Source organism: Zootoca vivipara, chromosome 10, assembly GCF_963506605.1.
Source record: "Zootoca vivipara chromosome 10, rZooViv1.1, whole genome shotgun sequence".
Taxonomy (NCBI): domain Eukaryota; kingdom Metazoa; phylum Chordata; class Lepidosauria; order Squamata; family Lacertidae; genus Zootoca; species Zootoca vivipara.
In genome coordinates, this window is record NC_083285.1 from 59,854,585 (window position 1) to 59,873,991 (window position 19,407).

At 48.2% G+C, this 19,407-nt stretch overlaps 1 protein-coding gene across 5 annotated transcripts in view; it reads right to left on the reverse strand.

Annotated features, from left to right (window-relative positions):
- LOC118091072 (solute carrier organic anion transporter family member 1C1-like) overlaps window positions 1–18,808 on the reverse strand; it is a 34,857-nt gene extending 16,049 nt beyond the window's left edge. Inside the window, exons 1-7 of one of the 5 annotated variants that reach the window (XM_060279158.1) lie at window positions 18,346–18,808; window positions 10,514–10,640; window positions 10,142–10,283; window positions 9,790–9,922; window positions 5,012–5,139; window positions 1,693–1,839; window positions 539–637 (exon numbers count right to left, since the gene is read on the reverse strand). In XM_060279158.1, the coding sequence (XP_060135141.1) occupies window positions 539–637; window positions 1,693–1,839; window positions 5,012–5,139; window positions 9,790–9,922; window positions 10,142–10,283; window positions 10,514–10,624 (760 nt within the window). In that variant the 5' untranslated portion in view covers window positions 10,625–10,640; window positions 18,346–18,808. The other 4 variants (XM_060279156.1, XM_060279157.1, XM_060279155.1 and 1 more) reach the window with 4 other exon arrangements.
- Between the last annotated feature and the right edge of the window lie 599 nt (window positions 18,809–19,407).

Sequence of the window (19,407 nt, forward strand, 5' to 3'; positions counted from 1 at the left end):
GGACATCCACAAGACATCCTACACACCCCAGTGTTGTCCTGGAACTTCCACCCTTTAAATGCAGGGCTTTTCAATCTTGGCCATTGAGGATCTTCCTAGGATAGGAAAAGCCCACATTCCCAGGAAGACCTGGGATAACACTGGAATGCGGAAGGTCGTCCTGTGATTACATCCCCCCACATTAATAAGAGAAAAGAGGTGCAAATCCACATTTTGGTTCCGCAGGTGGAGAAGCTCTCTGAGAACCTTAATTTTGTGAGTTCATAACAGGCCCTTTCTGCATGGGATGAAGTCACTGGAACCCAAAGCCTTGCCCACCTTCTTCAGTCTTCTGATGGCCATGGTCCTTTGCTGAGACAATATTTTCCAGAGCTCATGGCTCCAGAAGGACCTACTGAGGATTGTCATGGGTCTGGACTGACAATTGCTACCAAGCCACAGCAGAAGAGGACAATTGGCACTTAGCACTTGCTGGACAGGACAGTCAACATTAACAGAGAAGAAACACTGGATACGATTATGGGTGTTTGTTCCTTACCAGTATCTACCAGTCCAATGTCAACCCACAGATTAGCACAGTAGGATCCAAGCAGAAAGCCAGCTGAGGGGCCAAACATTCCCAACGCTCTCACTATTCCTGTAAAAGATCACATGGCAGCACAGTGACTTATTTACAATGCATGCCGAAGAAGATTATCTATGAAGAGAAGAGGCGATCTTTGGGCATGCTACTCTCTGCCAAGGTGGAAAGCTGGGCAAAAGTCTGGGTCATCTGCTGTCTGCATTGCAGAAGAACAGGGTGGGGAACCACAGCAACCTGCCAGGGCCCCTCTCCACCCTACCAGAACACAATCTCAACCTGAACAAAGACCCAGAATGCAATCCTATATATGTCTCATCTGAAAGAAGCCCTAGAAGTTCAGTGGATCAATTCTTCCAGGGAAGTGAGAGTGGGAATGCAGCCACAAGTCTTTGGGGAATGCTGTGTTGAGACCTTGAATAGGTGGAGTGAATCTCCATCAAATTACACAGGTATTGTTGTGTTTTGGGGACGGGGAGTGTTTTTTCCCCAACTGGGGTTCTGGGGAAGAAGAATGGTAGTCTCCACTAGAAACCATCATCTCGCTCCAATCCCAGGTACGCCACCTTGGAGCAATGCTATGCCATGACTCGGGTCAAATCCACACCATACATTACTCTTCCCTGGATTTTTTATATTTTTTTAGGGAAGCAATCTTTCCAATGTGTTGGGAATCACTACTTCTTTGGGAGAAGCCATGTGTCATTCTGGGATAGAAAGGATGGCAGCTAGCAGTTGCAGGCCACTGTGAGGCTCTCCACTGCTACCCAATGATAGTTCCCCCAATTTTATTTTTCCAAAACCTGACAAAATGCCTTCTTTGATCAAAACCTGTAAATGAGGCAGGGAGGAGGAATACGATGCCCTTTCCTCTCCACTCGAATTTTGCTCACTTTTTTAATCTGTCAGTTTGCCTCGGTGGTTTATATGCATTCTTAAGCTGCCTTGTGACTGAGAAGGCACAAATATTTCAAACCAGCACATAAACAGTCTTAAGATATTGTAAAGCAACAAATAAACATTCAAGAGTTGGTAAGACAATGCAGACCAGAAGGCTGCTTTTCAACCCAGTTCTGATCTTTAACGGGATGGGATCGCCTCACTTATTTTACCTATGTAAAAGGCCGAGTTTTGTTCCGTGGCAAAATCATCGATGTAAGACAGCCCCAGGGGCATCACGGGTGCTTCACCGATTCCACGAAGAATATTCCCAGCAAGGACAAACAGCCACAGGTAGGAGTTTGTTGATTTTTCACAGCCTGCGGGCAAAGGAAGGCACACAACCTGGTGAACGAATCTGCTGTTCCCCATTTGTTTTCCCTTGCAGGGCAATCGGCAGCTTCAAAGGGTCAGGGGGGCAGAGATGCAAACTGTGGAGGCGGCACAGAACAAAAGGTGGGTAGATTCCACCACCACTCCCACTGCCGTGCCATTTCACCAATGAGATCTAGAGCACCTGTCTCACGGAATCATAGAATTGTAGACCTGGAATGAGATGACCCAAAGGTCATCTAGCCCAACCCTCTGCAGTGCAGGAATCTCAGCTAAAGCACCCATGGCAAATAGCCACCCAACCTCTGCGTAAAAACATCCAAGGAAGGAAAGTCCATGGATCACAGCGTCTGCTGTGGCTGCAGAGACCAATAACTCATAACTGCTGCCTCCCATGTTGTTTTTGCTGCCTTAGGATCACTAAAGTGACCTCCCCAGGGCGCAAGCCTGGGCAGTGTGTATGGAGGTCCTGGGCTGCCCAGTTGACAAGACTCCCCTCTCAGCCTCACTGATGTGGTCCAAAGGAAAGCAGAGCAATATATTTGGTACCAGCTTGGCTGCAGGAGTTGCCAGAAGGAGGCATAAAAGGCACCATCCAACCAGCTTAAGGACTTCGGATTTGCGTAGGGCAGGGGTCGGTAAGGCTTACTGGACATGGGCTGGATCACTCCAGCAGAGATCCTCCATGGGCCGGACCAGCGCAGCACAACACCGGAAAACACGTGTCTGCGGCGCCGGAAATTACTTCTGTGCATGCCCAGATGCAAAAAAAATCATGATTTTCGGCATCTGGGCATGCACAGAAGTGATTTCCGGAGCTGTGGAACAGAGTCCCCGCACCACGCTGCACTGGTTTAGCACAGCATGTGGGGACTTGCCGAGCAGGCAGCTCGGTTTGGGGGTGCCTTGTGGGCCGGTTATATGGCCTCTGTGGGCCACTTCTGGCCCATGGGCCTTAGGTTGCCGACCCATGGCGTAGGGTTAGCTCCTTAGCCTTTTCTTCTCCTGAAGATGTCTCTCAAGGCAGCAGGTATAGATTGCATACACCTTTTTTAATGGCAGGAATGGGAAATGTCTGCCTTGCGTGTCAAATGTGGCCCTCCAGGTGACTCTCCCCAGGCAATATCCCATCACTGTCTGCCTTGCACCATCCATGGGTGTTTTTGCCTGTGTGGAATGTGTCCTTGAGCTCTGATCATGCTTCTTGCTTGCCTGGCTGGAGGATACAGGTGTGTGTTGGTGTGTGTTTTAGAAACTAGCCTACTGTACAGAGGTACAATGAGCATTTGCTGTTCTGCCCTCTTTTGCCTCTAGCCCCACCCACCCATTTGCATGCTTCTGCTTAGTGGCCAACAGCTGGGACAGCAGCAAGAACAACTACAAAAACAAAGTCAGAAAGATAAAGAAGAAAAGCTGCTTGTACTATCACTATTTCATGAGCACTGATGAGGAACAGCTTAGGGAGCTGGGTATGTTTAGCCTGGAGAAGAGAAGGTTAAGGGGTGATATGATAGCCGTGTTCAAATATATAAAAGGATGTCATATAGAGGAGGGAGAAAGGTTGTTTTCTGCTGCTCCAGAGAAGCGGACACGGAACAATGGATTCAAACTTCAAGAAAGAAGATTCCACCTAAACATTAGGAAGAACTTCCTGACAGTAAGAGCTGTTCGGCAGTGGAATTTGCTACCAAGGAGTGTGGTGGAGTCTCCTTCTTTGGAGGTTTTTAAGCAGAGGCTTGACAGGCATATGTCAAGAATGCTTTGATGGTGTTTCCTGCTCGGCAGGGGGTTGGACTGGATGGCCCTTGTGGTCTCTTCCAACTCTATGATTCTATGATTCATTGAGCCTTTAGCTTTTGTTTCCCGATCTGTTTCCCGACTTTTTATTTCGGTTTTTTATATTCCTGTAATCCTTGGAGTTCCCCATAAGTCTACTTGTTCCCCAGTGACCTGGTTCTGGCTTAAATCCCGCCGGCTCTCAGCCATCCAAGTTTGCTGATAGAAAAAGTGAGCTTGCAAAGTGCACTGCTCTGTGGACACTCGACCAGCGGAGTTCTCAGTTAAAGAGAATGATGATGGGAAACAGATTTTTCAGCTACAGATGTTCAGCGCCAGCCAAACCTGGACACTGAAAACTGAAAGCATTGGTCTGGCATGTGATATTGAAGAGGAGTGAGATGCTGCACCTGCAGCAGCAACTGTAGCAGCCGTAGAGGACATAGATCTCTTGTAACTGTCAGTCACATGGTCTGGATGATACCCGGCAGTCCCTTCCAAAGCTCCAATCCTGTATCCTGTGCAGGTAGGATGTATAAGAGGGAACCTGGTAAACAGGTCCATCTAGTTCCTTTGCTAAGGGAATGGTCATAGCTGTCCAGTTAAGTACCATAGTTTACATGTCCAAAGGCATGTTGCCATAGAGACAAATGGGTGAGGCTTTTCTCACCTCACCTGGCTCAAGCCATGTCATCCTATGATGGAGAACAATAGGCCAAGAGGAGCTGTGTAAGTTTTGGCTGGTGCTGGAAGCTGGAGACCCAAAGTAGAGGCTTGGGGCTAACCAAATGAGAAAGCAAGAACAGTTGGAGTGTGAATACTGTGAGCCCCTCCATCCTATGTTCGGGTTGTATATGTGTGCAAATAAAGCCATATATCCCAAAGACACCAGCAGTTCCATTGGCCTTCACCTGGGTAAGCACAGAAACCGCTGAAGTCTCTTGCTGCTCAGAGATCAATGTGCGTTCAGCAATACATTTAAAAGCACATTCAAAACACACATACACCCCAAAGAATTCAGAGAACTGTAGTTTGTTAAGGGTGCTGGTAATTGTAGCTCTTGGGGGGATAAACTACAGTTCCCTTGATTTTGGGGGGTTGGGGGGTGTTTGGCTTGAATGAATGGTGCAGATGCGACCATCATTTCATACAAAGGTAGTTCTCTTATCAGGAACATGGCTACAAGAGGGGCTGATATTAGAGGGCTGTTGCGAGAGAATATGAATTCTTCAGCCTGGAAAATCACAGTACTACATAAAGAGGTGTAGGTGGCATAAGGTCAAGTCTGCATGATTAAATTACAGGCATGTCCTGCATCTCTTCATGTGCACGCCAAGAAACTGGGACACAGCCCACCTCGGGAGCCACCAAAGTTTTGCTTACCAAGAGCACTCGCATTTTGAAAACGTTCCAAGTCGTCTATTGCATGGTGGGGAGGAATGGCTGCTGTGCAAGCCGACACACTGGCAGAAGAATTGGTCACAGAAACCGCAATGCTCTTGTAATTGTAACTTTAAAAAGAAGAAGGAAGAAACAAATGTCATGTGATGGAAATGTAGACGGTTTTAAAATATTTGCTAATAATAACAATGATGATAATGATGATGATACTATCAAAATCCTTTAATTCTGAGTGGTACATAGGAGCATAGGGAGCTAACTTGCCGGTATATTGAATTAAAGCATTGTATCTATCTAGCTCAGCATTGTCCACACTGACTGGCAGCAACTCTCCAGGGTTGCAGGCAGGGTGTTTTCCCCAGCCCGACCTGGAAATGCCGCTGAAAATTGTACATGGGATCTTCTGCATGCAAAGCAGATGCTCTACTACGACCCTATTGGCAGCTGCTTTGTGAGACAATGAGACAATTGATGGTTGCTTCATGGCAAATGGTGCAATGTCATAAGAATGATGCACTGCTCTTTCCCCAAAACTTAGGAAAACTTAGTTATTTACTGATTTTTGTCCTGCTCCCCTCGTGGGAGCGGTGCCATCGCAACCAGACTATGGGTCATATACCCATGACCTCCCAACCAAGGCTTCTTGGCCACAGCCCAAATGCTGTCATGCCCACTGGCTATGCTTGATATTTGGTATGCCCAAACTTCTCTAGCAGAGCTCCAATGAAGTGGCATCTCTTGCCAACAACACAGGGCCAAAACAAATGTCTACGCTGCCCAGCAGAAACTCTCTGAGGCTTCAGATATGGTTCACTCCACTCAGTCCAACTTTGAGATGCTGAGGATTGATCTGCTGCTTAACTATAGTCCTTCCCTCTACAAAGCATTCACAACACTCTGGTCCTCTTTTTGATGCTCATCTGTCTTGGCCCATGGACCACCCTCCCTGATGAAAGGCATCTATCTCACTGGGGGTGCTGGTAAGGTTGATGCTGTACTTACCGGCCCATTATGAAGTGAGGCACAATTGACACTGTGAGGGACAGGGGATATCGCGAAGTCCCTCCCCTCCTAAGTTCAAGCCAATCCCCGAGCACAGGGGGAAGCAGAGAGAGTTCCGATTCCAGTGGGGAAGCAGGAAGTCGTGTCCGAGGCTCAGGCAAGGTAGAGGAGCCAGGGTCCCAGGTGGGACAGGAAGGGGCGAATAAGGGCGGGAGACCCATCCCCCCAACTCCGGAATTACGCAGAAAGAGGAGGGGAAAGAGGATGGGTCTGCCAAAGCTTTTGTGTTGGAGAAAGACGCGCCAAAAGCCATTAGGAGGTTCTGAAACCGACTGACAACATCACTCCGTGTAAATAGCAATGACTTGAGCACTGTAAATACGCAGCACCAATAAAAGAATAAAATGCAGAGCTGCGTAGCGTCGTTACTCTGAAGTAGTCCACTCCGGCCACTGTGACAGCAACCTCCTAATCCTTTTTGGGCTACTTTGGAGTTGCCGGGATGAGCGTGTCAGAGGCGGAGAAATGGCGGCAGATCGCGGAGCAAGCCCAGCAAGAACTGCAGCAGCTGTCGCTGCAGGCGCAGGGGGAATTGAAGGCAGCTAAAGAGGAGACTAAGAAGGTCCAGGACGACCGGCTACAACTTGCGGAACAGGTGAGAGCGCTTCAGGAAAAAGAGCAGCAATTAAGGGCGGTGGCGGTAGACCTCCAAAACAAGCTGGATGCAGAGAAAAACAAGGCGGGAGGGGCACCCCAAGTCCAAGTGCTGCCAGGAAGGAGAGCCGGGACCCTAGTAAGCAAGTTCAATGGAGACCCGAGGGAATTTCAGGGCTTTGAGACTGAGATTGTGTATGCTCTTGAGCTGCACCACGATGAGTTCCCTGATGATGAGCACAGGGTAGCGTTTATTGTGGAGCACCTTACCGGGGCAGCCAGGGAGTGGCTAAGACCGTTAATTGCAACAAGGAATCCTTGCATGAAGAATGTCAAACTATTTCTAGAAGGTTTGAAAACGATGTATTCGTCCGATAGTCATATGGATCAGACTAAGGAGGAACTTCATAATTTACGCCAAGGAAATATGACAGTTCGCGCGTATTGGGCGAAATTCACCATGCTGGTGCACAGATTGGGGTGGGAACTTGAGTCCCCCCCCAATGCAAGCGGCGTTCTACTTGGGGTTGCATGAGGAGGTGAAGGATGAGCTCTCGAGAGGTCCAAAGCCCAGTAATATGGATCAGCTGAGCAAAGCGGCTCTGGCGGTGGGGGTGAGACAGGAATCCCGGTGGAGCGACAAGCAAGCAACGCGCGCAAAGCGGGCTTGGTTCCCACGGTCGCAGGAGAAGCCACTCCCCCAACAACCCTTTCAAGCCACGCCTGGGGCCAGTCAGGACCAGGAACCCATGCAGATTGATAGCGCGCGCGCGCGGGCTTTTCAAACCCCAGCGGCGCCAAGACGCAAGGAGGGAAGGGGTGGGAATTGCTTTCTCTGCAACTCCCCCCAGCATCTCGTCAGAGACTGCCCACATCGCAGGGAGTGGCAAGGAAAGGCGGGAACGGTTGTGCCCTCCCCCACTGACGCAGCACCACAGCAGGGAAACGGGAAAGCCTGGCTGCAGGAGACAAGGGGCGGCAGCCAGGCACAGTCAGCAGACAACAGCCCCAGCCCACCCACCCGCACAGAGAGGAGCAGAGCCAGCCCACCCCTCCCAGAGCAGGAGTGGTTCTAGAAGTGACGCTCACGCTTCCAAATGGCTATCCCCTGACAGTCCTCGCCCTAATTGACAGTGGGGCGTCAGTGAACTTCTTCTCGAGAAACTTTGCAGAAGAGCACCAGATCCAGCTTCTGCAGCTGGATTTTCCTCTGCACGTGGCAACCATTGACGGCAGAGAGCTGCTGGGAGGGGCCATCACGCATCAAACCCCCCCCATGAGAATGACGGTTGGAAGGCACTCAGAGACACTGGCATTCAACGTCACCACCATCTCAGACCCCCCCATCGTTTTGGGCATGAGCTGGCTGGCGCGCCATGACCCCTCCATAAGTTGGCACCAGAGATGCATCACTTTTGGATCGGACTTTTGCCTGGAACATTGCATGCAGCACCAACCAGGGGAGGGGCCTCCGATAGCCACGGTGGCCACCATGCACGTCAAGGGGGGTGAGGCAATACCCAAGCCGTACTGGGACCTGCAGGAGGTCTTCAGCGAAGCGGAGTCCGACCACCTACCCCCACACAGGCCTTTTGACTGCCAGATCAACCTGGTGCCAGGGGCAACTATACCCCCAGCCAAGCTGTACGCCATGTCAGATCAGGAACTGGAGGATCTGCGCGCTTTCATCGACAAGAACCTCAAGCGGGGGTTCATCAGAGAAAGCAAGGCAGCAGGGGGCAGCCCGGTCTTCTGGGTGGACAAGAAAGACACGCAACAGCGCCGTCTGGTGGTGGATTTTAGACGGCTGAATTCGGTGACAGAGCCAGTGGCTTTCCCCATGCCCAGAGTGGATGATCTCCTGACAGCGGCACGCAGGGGCAAGATTTTCACCAAGCTAGACCTGAGGGGGGCGTACAACTTGATCAGGATCCGGGAAGGCGATGAATGGAAAACCACGATGTTCACGCCTCTGGGCTCTTTTGAATATCTGGTGATGCCCTTCGGGTTGCAAGGGGGCTCAGCATGCTTCCAGGCCTTCATGCACCACGTCCTGGGGTCCCTCCTCTTCAGGAAATGCTTGGTCTTCCTGGATGACATCCTTATTTACTCCAACGACCCAGTGCAGCACGTGAAAGATGTCAGGGAGGTGTTGCAGCGCCTGAAGGAGAACCACCTGTATGTGAAGCTGGAGAAGTGCAAGTTTCACACCAAGGAGGTGGACTTCCTGGGCTACAAGCTGTCAGACAAGGGGCTGGCGATGGACAAGGACAAGGTGCAGGCCATCCTGGACTGGCACAGCCCCAGGACGCGCAAAGATGCCCAACGCCTACTAGGCTTCGCCAACTTCTACAGGAAGTTCATCAAGAACTTCTCTCGCGTTACGGCTCCCATCACTGACTGCCTGAGAGGCAAGCAGAAGTTCAGGTGGACACCAGAGGCGCAAGCAGCGTTCGAAAGCCTCAAGAGGGTGTTCGCCTCAGACCAGAACCTGTTCCACGTGGTTCAGGACGCGCCCCTACGCGTGGAGACAGATGCTTCTGATAAAGCTGTGGGCGCCATTTTGTTGCAACTGGACGCCAACCGAGAGTGGAGACCCTGTGCCTTCTTCTCCAGGAAATTGACTCAGCCAGAGCGAAACTACACAGTGTTTGATCGGGAACTTCTGGCGATCCACGCTGCGTTCCAGCACTGGAGACACTTCCTGGTGGGCGCCAAGCACCCCATCCAGGTGTGCACAGACCACAAGAACCTGGAGTTCTGGAGAACTGCCAGGGTGCTCAACCAGCGGCAGATACGGTGGGCAGAGTTCTTCTCGAACTTCAACTTCTCCATACACTACATCCCGGGAGAGCAGAATGTCAGGGCGGATGCCCTCTCCCGCAAGCCAGAGTACATGGAGGAGGAGTTACCACCAGCACCCAGGCACATTTTCCCCCCATCAGGATTGATCTGCTGCTTAACTATAGTCCTTCCCTCTACAAAGCATTCACAACACTCTGGTCCTCTTTTTGATGCTCATCTGTCTTGGCCCATGGACCACCCTCCCTGATGAAAGGCATCTATCTCACTGGGGGTGCTGGTAAGGTTGATGCTGTACTTACCGGCCCATTATGAAGTGAGGCACAATTGACACAAACGATCCCAGGGACATGATGAGGCACCCAACCGCAATCACCTTTGGACGGTGAACTTTCGGCCCCAGGTAACTCACCAAGATCAGCACCAATAAGTTTCCTACATCATGAAAAGAGATGTGATGAATTCCCGGGGGGGGGGGGACACAGGGAGAGGCAGAAGGCCTTTCCACTGTGAAACTATGGTAGGTTACCTCCTTGGGGGGGGGGAATGGGCATAACTGCCAAGTTATCCCTTTTTAAAAGGGATTTTCCTTTATGCTGAATAGGCTTCCTCGCGAGAAAAGGGAAAACTTGGCAGCTATGGGAATGGGTATACCTATCTCAAAGCTTCCATCGATCAGTCCGACCACAAACGATGGGATTTCAAATCTCCTCTCAATCTGAGTCATCACACTCTTCATGTAGCTTCCTGTAAATGCTTTGGAGAAGAAGGAAAACGACAGTGCCCCGAGGAATATCTGGGGTGAACACAAAGGAAAACGTGAGTTGACAAAGGAGCTATTGTCTCTAGATAATATAACATCTCAACCACTGAACGTTACAGTGATAAAAACAGACAAGTCTCTGGCCTCAAGGAGCTTACAATTTAATATGTGGAAGGAAAATCGATGGGGACAAGGCTAGGGACCATGCTTTTGAACCATCTGGGATTTTTTGCCATTTATTGCAGAGAAAGGGAGGTTTTTACCTTTAGCTTTGAAACAGGAAGACATGCTCTCTTCACCAGGTGCGACCCATGGCTTTTGTCCAAGAATGGGGGGCTGTCTTTAGTTTGCTGCAGAACCATTTTTCCATCCATGATGCCGATCTTCTAGCTTGAGAACACAGACCTTTCTGTCTGGGGGGGGGGGATAGGAAAAACATCTACGTCATTTCCTTAATGATAGCTCTTCATGTATTGGACTGAGTCCCAACCTTCAGCATGGCTTCAGTTTAGGATGCAAAATGGGAGATTTGGATCTGAGCCCCCTCAGCTGTTTACACAGAGCAATGTCACATCAACAGGCTGCCTCTGTCAGAGGTCCTGGTAGTGCCAGGTTTATGCTTGCCTGGATAGAGAACACAGAGATGTGCAGCAACTTTTCGGTGACTGGAATGTAGCTTACTGGACACAGGTAAAAGCTGTACCCATTGTCTGTTTTTGCAATTGCTTGCTTTTTGATTGCAGACCTGTTCGCTGCTTGCTCAAGCCCTGCTCACTACTGGCAAGCGGACCCCAGGAGAATCCCTGGCAGAAAAGGAATCATGTTATTGATTGCTCAATTTAATTGTCTGTCACCCTTAGGACCCTTTGTGAGATGCAAGGAAGGGGAAGATCTTCCAGGTTGGGAAACCGGGAGAAGGGAAGCTCCCAAGTGAAAGCTGTGAGGCTCCACCCCTTTCTGTGTGAGACAAGAGTTTATTATTTATTTATTTATTTATTTATTTATTTATTTATTTATTTATACCCCACCCATCTGGCTGGGCCTCTCCAGCCACTCTGGGCGGCTTCGAACAGAAAAACAAAACACAGTGATCTATTAAACATTAAAAGCCTCCCTAAACAGGGCTGCCTTCAGATGTCTTCTAAAAGTCTGGTAGTTGTTTTTCTCTTTGACATCTGATGGGAGGGCGTTCCGCAGGGCGGGTGCCACTACCGAGAAGGCCCTCTGTCTAGTTCTCTGCAACTTGGCTTCTCGCAATGAGGAAACCGCCAGAAGGCCCTCGGTGCTCGACCTCAGTGTCCGGGCAGAACGATGGAGGTGGAGACGCTCCTTCAGGGATACTGGACCGAGGCCATTTAGGGCTTTAAAGGTCAGCACCAACACTTTGAATTTTCTTTGCATTTTCTTTTCTTTTTTCTCTTTTCTCTTTCCTTTTTGTTTTTATTTAAATTAGTACAGTGGTACCTCAGTTTTCAAACATCTCAGAAGTCGAACGTTTTGGTTTTCGAACACCGAAAACTCAGAAGTAAATGCTTCCATTTTCAAAGGCACCCCGGAAGTCGAACGGCTTCCGCTGAGTGTTTCTCAATTTTCTCAATTCAATTTGCAGAAAGCTCTTTGCGCCTTGGTTTTCGAACGTTGCGGAAGTTGAACCGTCTTCCAGAATGGATTACGTTCGAAAACCGACCGAGGTACCACTGTATTGTATTATGAAAAAGCTTCCATAAAATTTTATGGAAAGGGGAGAATTGTTTGTCACCCTTAATTCCAACTAAATTTGTTTTGATTGCTCTCTCTCACCAAGTTTCCCTCCTGAGATAAAACAGCAACTCTGGATAACTTTGTGGTATAGTAATTATTTTAACGGTACAGTATGGCTCTGTTGATGTCCAAGTAACAGAAGCAGTACATGCTGCCAATGTACAGTGGACCTTCGGGTAATGTAATCCTCAGGTTGCGAACGCGGCAAACCCAGAAGTGTATACTTCCGGGTTTCGCTGCACATGCATGGGCAGAAGCTCTCTGCACACCGCGCATGTGCACAGAAGCGCTCAATTGCACCTCACGCGTGTACAGAAGGGCGCCTCTGGTTACGAAATTTTCAGGATATGGCCAGGCCTTCGGAACAGATCCCATTTGTAACCGGAGGTATGATGTATTATATTTAAAAAACGACAACTCATACCAATAGCTAAAAGTCAAATTAAAAATTGCCACTAAAACATCCCACGGCAGCAAGTTCCCAAGCTACCAACTGTTCTTTTTAGAGCTTGTGCTGCCTGTCAATTTCAGCTCTGGAGCTGGGGTTTATTTTGACCAGTTCCTGTTGCCAAGTAGATCTCTAAAAAAAAAAACCTATTTAAAATTCCACTTGCAGCCAAAAAAAGGCCTGACTTCACAGTTCTGTGCCCTCAAACATCAGCCACGTCAGCATTTTGCATGCAAGAGTTTTAACCTTTTAAGCAAGCCATGCTGAAGATCTCTAAACAAACTTCAGTTGCAATGCAGAGCAAACACACTTTGGGTCCCTTTATCTTCTGCAGATGATTAACCAACCAGGGAATCTGACCTCTTATAATTTTTTAATTTTTAAACGTTTTGACCAGCCCTCCTTTTCTTCGCGCTTCAATTCATTCCTCCCCTTCTTTGAATGGCTTGACAGCACAATTGTCACTGCATTTCACCAGAGGAATGCACCCAAATTCTGCTCAAGATAAAAAAAATTAAAAATTGGCAAGGTTCAGATGCTTCACAGAACTCTTCAACACTTCTGTTTCGTTAGAATTTTGTCCAGCCCTTCCTCCCAAAGGAACTCAGTATTTTTTAAGAAACAAAACAAACTCTAAACATTTCAAAAGCAAATAAAATATTATCACAACTAAAAACACAACATCTAACAAATGGTAACAACCGACAGAAGATCTTATATGACTTGGATGGTGTTTTTCTTTTAAAAAAAAAAGAGCAGAATTCTTTATTTAGGAATCTGCTCCATTTAGCACAGAAAATCTCAGAGGATTTGCAACACCCTAAAAAGAAAATCACAAATAAATACACAAAGCACAAGCAAAAGAACCTGCATGTTAAAGTCCCCCAGAATACAATTAAATAAGTATCTCTTTAAACGTAAATAGAAACCAAAGCAGAAAACATGTGGGGAATAACACAGACCTGAAATACAGAAATTCCAGAGAGAACCACTTCTACCTACTAATTATGCCAAGTATGTATTTATAGGGAGTTGTATTGCTCTCGCTTCTGCTGCTCTCGCTCCCAAATGAAGCTCAGACTAAAAAGGAGGGAAAGGTTAGCTCTCCCCACCCCGGGACCTCCCTGCTCTCACCAGGGAACACCCACAGTCATTCCCGTAACAGCCCCATGTGCGAAGTGCCCTGACCCTTGCAGCAACTCAGAAGGGCGATTTGCAGAACGACTGGTTTATAACTCCGTGGGGCTGGGACTGGGAGTGATTAGATCAGCCCCGGGTGGGATAGATCATGATAACCAGGGCCTCCCCTACCGTTAGCCAAAGTGAAGCAACCTGCCTTAAGCAGAAGATGCTGAGGAGCATGGCTGACAGCCCCCCTAGCTGTTCTTCCTGAGTGCCCCCACCCCAAGTTGTTCCTCTGTAGGAAAACAGAGGTGTGAATGCCACGTGGTTGGTCTGTCCCTCCCTGTCCCCCACAAACTAGCATTTTGCTTCAGGTGTGGTGGAAAATGTCCTCCTCTTGCCAGAAACATTCAGCTTCCAGCCCAGTGGCAGCAAAACGTCTTGCTCAGTAGAACCTCCTCATTCAGATGCAATGTACCTTACAGTCCTAGATGCAAATATCTAGGTATCTCTTTTAGAGGCAGAGGACGTGCTTTGCATGCAAAATGTCCCCAGTTCACTCCGTGGCATCTCCAGGGGGAGGGAGAGAAGAGACCCCTCCTGAAATCTTGAAGGGCCACTGCCAGTCAGCGGAGTGGGACTGATGGTCTAATCCAGAGGTAGCCAATGTGGGCCCCTCCAGATATTGCTGGTGTCAGAGCTGTCTGCAGCTACTCTTGAGTAAAGACGCTCCACTCCGTCTTGCCTTTCAGAGTTTTCTTGTGCATATTATTTACAGTGCAAAGATATCAGCAAACATGACTGCCTAGTCCGTGTCAGAACCCCGCAATGGCTTCTTCCGGGTTCACGCCCAGCATAAAAGCACTGCCCCCTGGCCCTACAGGTGGGCGCATGCCTCAATTCAGGCGTCGGAGGGAACGGCTTCCTTTCTGGCGGCCCTATGTCCGACATCTCTCCAGACTCCTCCTCCCCTGGCCCTCTCTCATAGCAGCGCTGGGGCTCCGATACCTGGCAGAGCCCTCTCTCCTCCCTGCTCACTTCCTCATTCATTTCTCCTGACTCGCTGCTCGTACTGACGCTGGGTGAAGAGCTTGTCAGGATGACATGGGGCGGCTCTCTGTAGGGTGTCCCCTTGACAGCTGGACTCCAGTTCCCATCACCCCTGGCCATGTTGGCTGGGAGTGATGGGAGTTGAGGTCTCCAGCAGAATCTGGAGGGCTACCCTCGGTGTACTCTAAGAAGCCAATTCTTACAAGCTGCCTGGGGCAAGTCACTGCTTCAGATCCTAAAACCTGTCTACACTTTCATGCACAAGCAGAGCATTTGTGCAAGTGGGATTAAGTAGGGGGTGTGAAAGCCATTGCAGCCAACAGCTAGGTGGGCCTGTGCTCACACATGTATACTACAGCCTCAAAGGCTTTGCTGGATCAAAACAAATGTTTTTCTGCCTAAGCCAAGACTAGCTTTGCACATGCAGGTTAGCCACTGCATTGCGAAATAGCTTGCATGTGTGAATGGGATCACCCAAATGACCATTGCTAGGACTTGCATGTAGCCTCCTAAGCAGGCATGTAAGAAGGCTTTGTTTCCATTCCACCATGTACTCGTTGCATGCAGCACTGTTTCCATTCCACTGCAGTTCGTCTTAGGCCAAAACCCTGCATTCTTAATCTCGCTGTCCACTGTGGCAAAATGGCTCGATTTGTGCAAGTTACATTGTCTTTATGTTATTGCACCCCTTTCAACACAATGCAAAGGAAGCACAATGCAGATCTGGGGTCGGGTTGGGGAACACAATCAACTCTGTACCATTTGCAGACTAAAAGCAACACCACAGAAAACACTGTTCATATTCCCTGCACTGGTTTCTGCTCTGGTCATAGAACAAAGAAGCCAACATCAAGAATTTCCACTTCCCTTTCCCGTTTTCTTCAGAATTCTCCAACATGCCTTGTAAGTCATTCTTCCTCTTCGCCCAATTGTCAAGTTGTAAAAATCTCTATTAATATCATGAATGGTGTGGAGGGGGGAAAACAAGGGGGGGGGGACCTCTTGCACTTATAAAATTGCAGCTAAATGAGACAAAATGCCCTTCTAATCCAGTTTCCAACAATGACCAGCCAAATGCCTCTGGGGTTCCCATAAGAGGGCACAAAGGAAAGTGTTATAATTTAGCTCTTTAAGCTTGTTTTAAATATTTGTGTATTATTTGTGCATTTGTGCATTATTAATAATTGGTTTGTGTCAACCACTTAGAAGTTGGTTCATTCGATCAATTAAGCAGTTTCTATTTTTTCTCTCTAAATGAAGTGAGAGTTCCCATTGCTGCTTGCTTCCCCCTGTCAATAATAATAATAATAATAATAATAATAATAATAATAATAATAATAATTCCTTATTCTTATTTAGTGTAAGCACATAAGAACACCCCTGCTGGATCAGGCCAGTGGTCCAATCTAGTCCAGCATCCTGTTTTCACAATAGCAAACCAATTGCCTGTGGGAAGCCGGCAAGCGATACCCAAACACAAGCAAGATTTGTATACTGTTCAATCAAATCATCATGTGAGTGCCTTACAAATGGTGATGCATTTAGGTAACTCAACCCATGGTTTCTGAGTTGCAAGGGCCAAATGTAGCATTAGACCTTAGATGCAGAGAAAGAAATTAAGCAGATAGCTGGTAGAGCACGGGACTCTTAAGCTCAGGGCCATGGGTTCGAGTCCCATGTTGGGCAAAAGATTCCTGCACTGCAGGGGGTTGGACTTGTTGACCCTTGGGGTCCCTCCCAACTCTACAATTCTATAAAGTACCTATATCTTCCGCTAAACCTGCCTTCAAATCAAGAAGGAAACCAAAGCAACCCAGGAGCTGGCAATAGTGAATATCTCTTCCGCCATTGCCAATGGTGAGGAAATCATTGCATGGAGGCTGGACTACGTGGGTGAACAAGGTTCTGCCCCACCAACTGCTGCCTGCCTTCTTACTTTCAGCAAGTCCAGGGATGGGATCCTGCCTGTCAACTTCTAAGATTGCCTCCTGCAGAACTCAGCAGGCGAGGAGGATGGGGGACAGTTGGCTTCACTTCTCCTTGGCTCTGGCTCCACCTGCTGTTGGTCTTCCACCCTCCCAATGGACACCACTGCACAAAATCCCTGGGAAGGGACAGGAGTTCAAAAGTCACTTTGTGCTTATAAGAAACCCATCTTTTACCTTAGCAGCACTTTGGAACTCACTGCCAATTGATATCAGGCAGGAGCCTTCGCTTTTTTTTTTTTTTGGATGCCTGCTAAAAACTTTTTGGTTTCAACAAGCCTATATGGATATTTACAATCCTGATGTGTTTTTAGTTTATTGCTGGTTTTGAATGTTCTAATTGTTTCAATTAATAATATTGTTCTATTCTTTTTTGTAAACTGCTTTGAGGTTGGTTGGTTGGTTGGTTGGTTTTACAATCAGGCGTGATATAAATCTCATTAAATAAATAAATAAGAAATAAATAAATAAAAAAACCTGCTTTGCCCTACATCTGCCTAGCCCTAGGAGATGCCTGGTTCAACCACTTTTGACTCTCTTTCTCTCCTCTCTCTCTCCCCTTCCCCCTTCACTTTATGATTCTAACCTTTGGACTGCATGGTTTCATGCCCCTGACTTATATGGTAATGTGTTTGTTTTTTTTAACTTACTCCAAAAAGTGGTAAACCAGAACCAATTAATTTGGTGGCCTTCCTACTCATTGCGCTGGACTCTGGACATCTGCCCCAAAGTCCTTACCTGATCATGCCAGTGCCCCAACAACCAGGTTCTCCAGGCTCATTCCACCCCTGAATCTGGACATTAGCAGTCAATGAATAATCCTGCATGATTTAAAGGGGATTGGCCAACAGAACTCAGCCCATTTTTCTCCTTTTCTTTAAAACGTTGCCTATTTATTTTTCTCACTTTTTGTGTGCATGCTCTCCCACCAAGAACTGTATCGGAAAGTGCAAACAAGTGCAAAACCTGAAGAACGATTCCTTCCAGGATCTGCGGATTTGTGCATTTCAATCCACAGAATTGCAATTCCCCAACACAGCCCTAATGGCAGGTCTCTGGGTTTCAGGTTCAAAGATAAGCACCTACATTTTGAATTGAACAGACTGAAAGCTGGGGCAGTTCTATTTTGCATCAATATTCATAACATAGGAAACTGCCTTATCCTGACTCAGACCATTGGTCCACCTCACTCAGTATTGTCCACACTGACTGGCAGCATCTCTCCAGGGTTTCCAGCAGGGGACATTCAGAGTGATAGCTGAAGGTGTCGGGGATTGAATCTGGGATCTCCTGCATGCTCTCTCACTGAGCTACAGGTCTTTCCCTCCAAGGAACACGGGGAACATCCCTTATACAGAGAACACCCAGCTCTATATTGCTTGCACTGACTGGCAGAGGGTCTCTGAGAGCTCAACCTGGGACCTTTCTCCATGCAAGGCAAGGGTTCTGCCACTGAGTTAAAGCCCTACTGAGCAAGTAACACAAAAATAGGCATTTAAAAATAAGACAGCAAACAGTGGCCGAGAGGCCTGAACAAGTCACAATTCATGAGCGTGCTAAAAAAAGAGGCTTTTGTGGGATGAAAAGAACAACAGTCCCCTGTCCATTTAAAGCGAAGCTCCGTCAAGAGGTCACCGTGCATTTGCTCGAGAACACAGTCCTCAAAGTGTCAGAGCATTAAATGGAAGCAACAGAAAGAGCTGGGCAGAAGCAGACAGAGAGAACTTACTTGGACCCCTGGTCAGTCAAGCAATGTTCCTTGTTACTTCTGGAGCAAGGAGGAGAGAGCTCAACGTCACTGTCAGGGACCAGCCTCCTTTAAAAGGTGGAGACCAGCCCACTGTGTTGCAACACGGCTGGCTTCCCGCGCTTCCCAAATTCCCCTATAACCACCAACGCAAGCAAAGCCATTTTCTGTTGTTGTTGCTGCTGCTTGCTTAAATGAACTGCAGATTATCGCATGGCTGCTAAGCTGGCAAATTGCCTGCAAAGTTAGCAAGGCGAGCTATTCCAAAGAAACCACATGTTTTCAACATTTCCTTTCCTTTTTGAAAAGGGAAAGGAGAATAGAAAGCGGGGAAGGAGGGGTGGGATCCTGGAAGTTATTCAGCCCTGAGGTTTGGGGCATCAGGTGGAAGAGAAGGTGGAACTGTTCCCTCTACACAGACAGGTGATCGTCTCATGCAATCCACGGCGAACAGGTGTACTCCTCACCCTGGCCGGAGGCCAGAGCAGAAAAACGAGCAAACAAAATTTAAGTATGCAGAAGTTATTGCAGAAAGACTCACGCCTAGAGTTTTGGGAGCATATCACGCTGCTAGAGTACATTGCAAGCCAGAGATCATGTGGTTTCAGGAGAGATGCAAGCATGCCTTGTTGCTCACATGAATCAATTGTGGCTTGTAAGACGAAGCTTGCATATGACCTTATTGAATTATATTTGAAGCAGAAACAAGGCACAACCTTCTCTCCAGCGTGTTTTAACACGCTGCCTGGATGACCCAATTATGACTTGCGAGATGCCTGTCGAGGACCTTGAAGCAAGGTGGAGCGAATGGAATCGTCGAATCGTAAAGTTGGAAGGGACCCCAGCGGTCATCTAGCCCAACCCCATGTAATACGGGAATCGAAGGGCAGCGGCTGAGTGGCAGAACATCTGCTTGGCATATAGAAGGTCCGCTGTTCAATCCCCAGCAGGGCAGATAAGGCCCTGTCTGAAACCCCTGAAGAGCTGCTGCAAGTCAGTGTAAGACAATACTGAGATTCCTGCATTGCCAGGGGTTGGACTAGA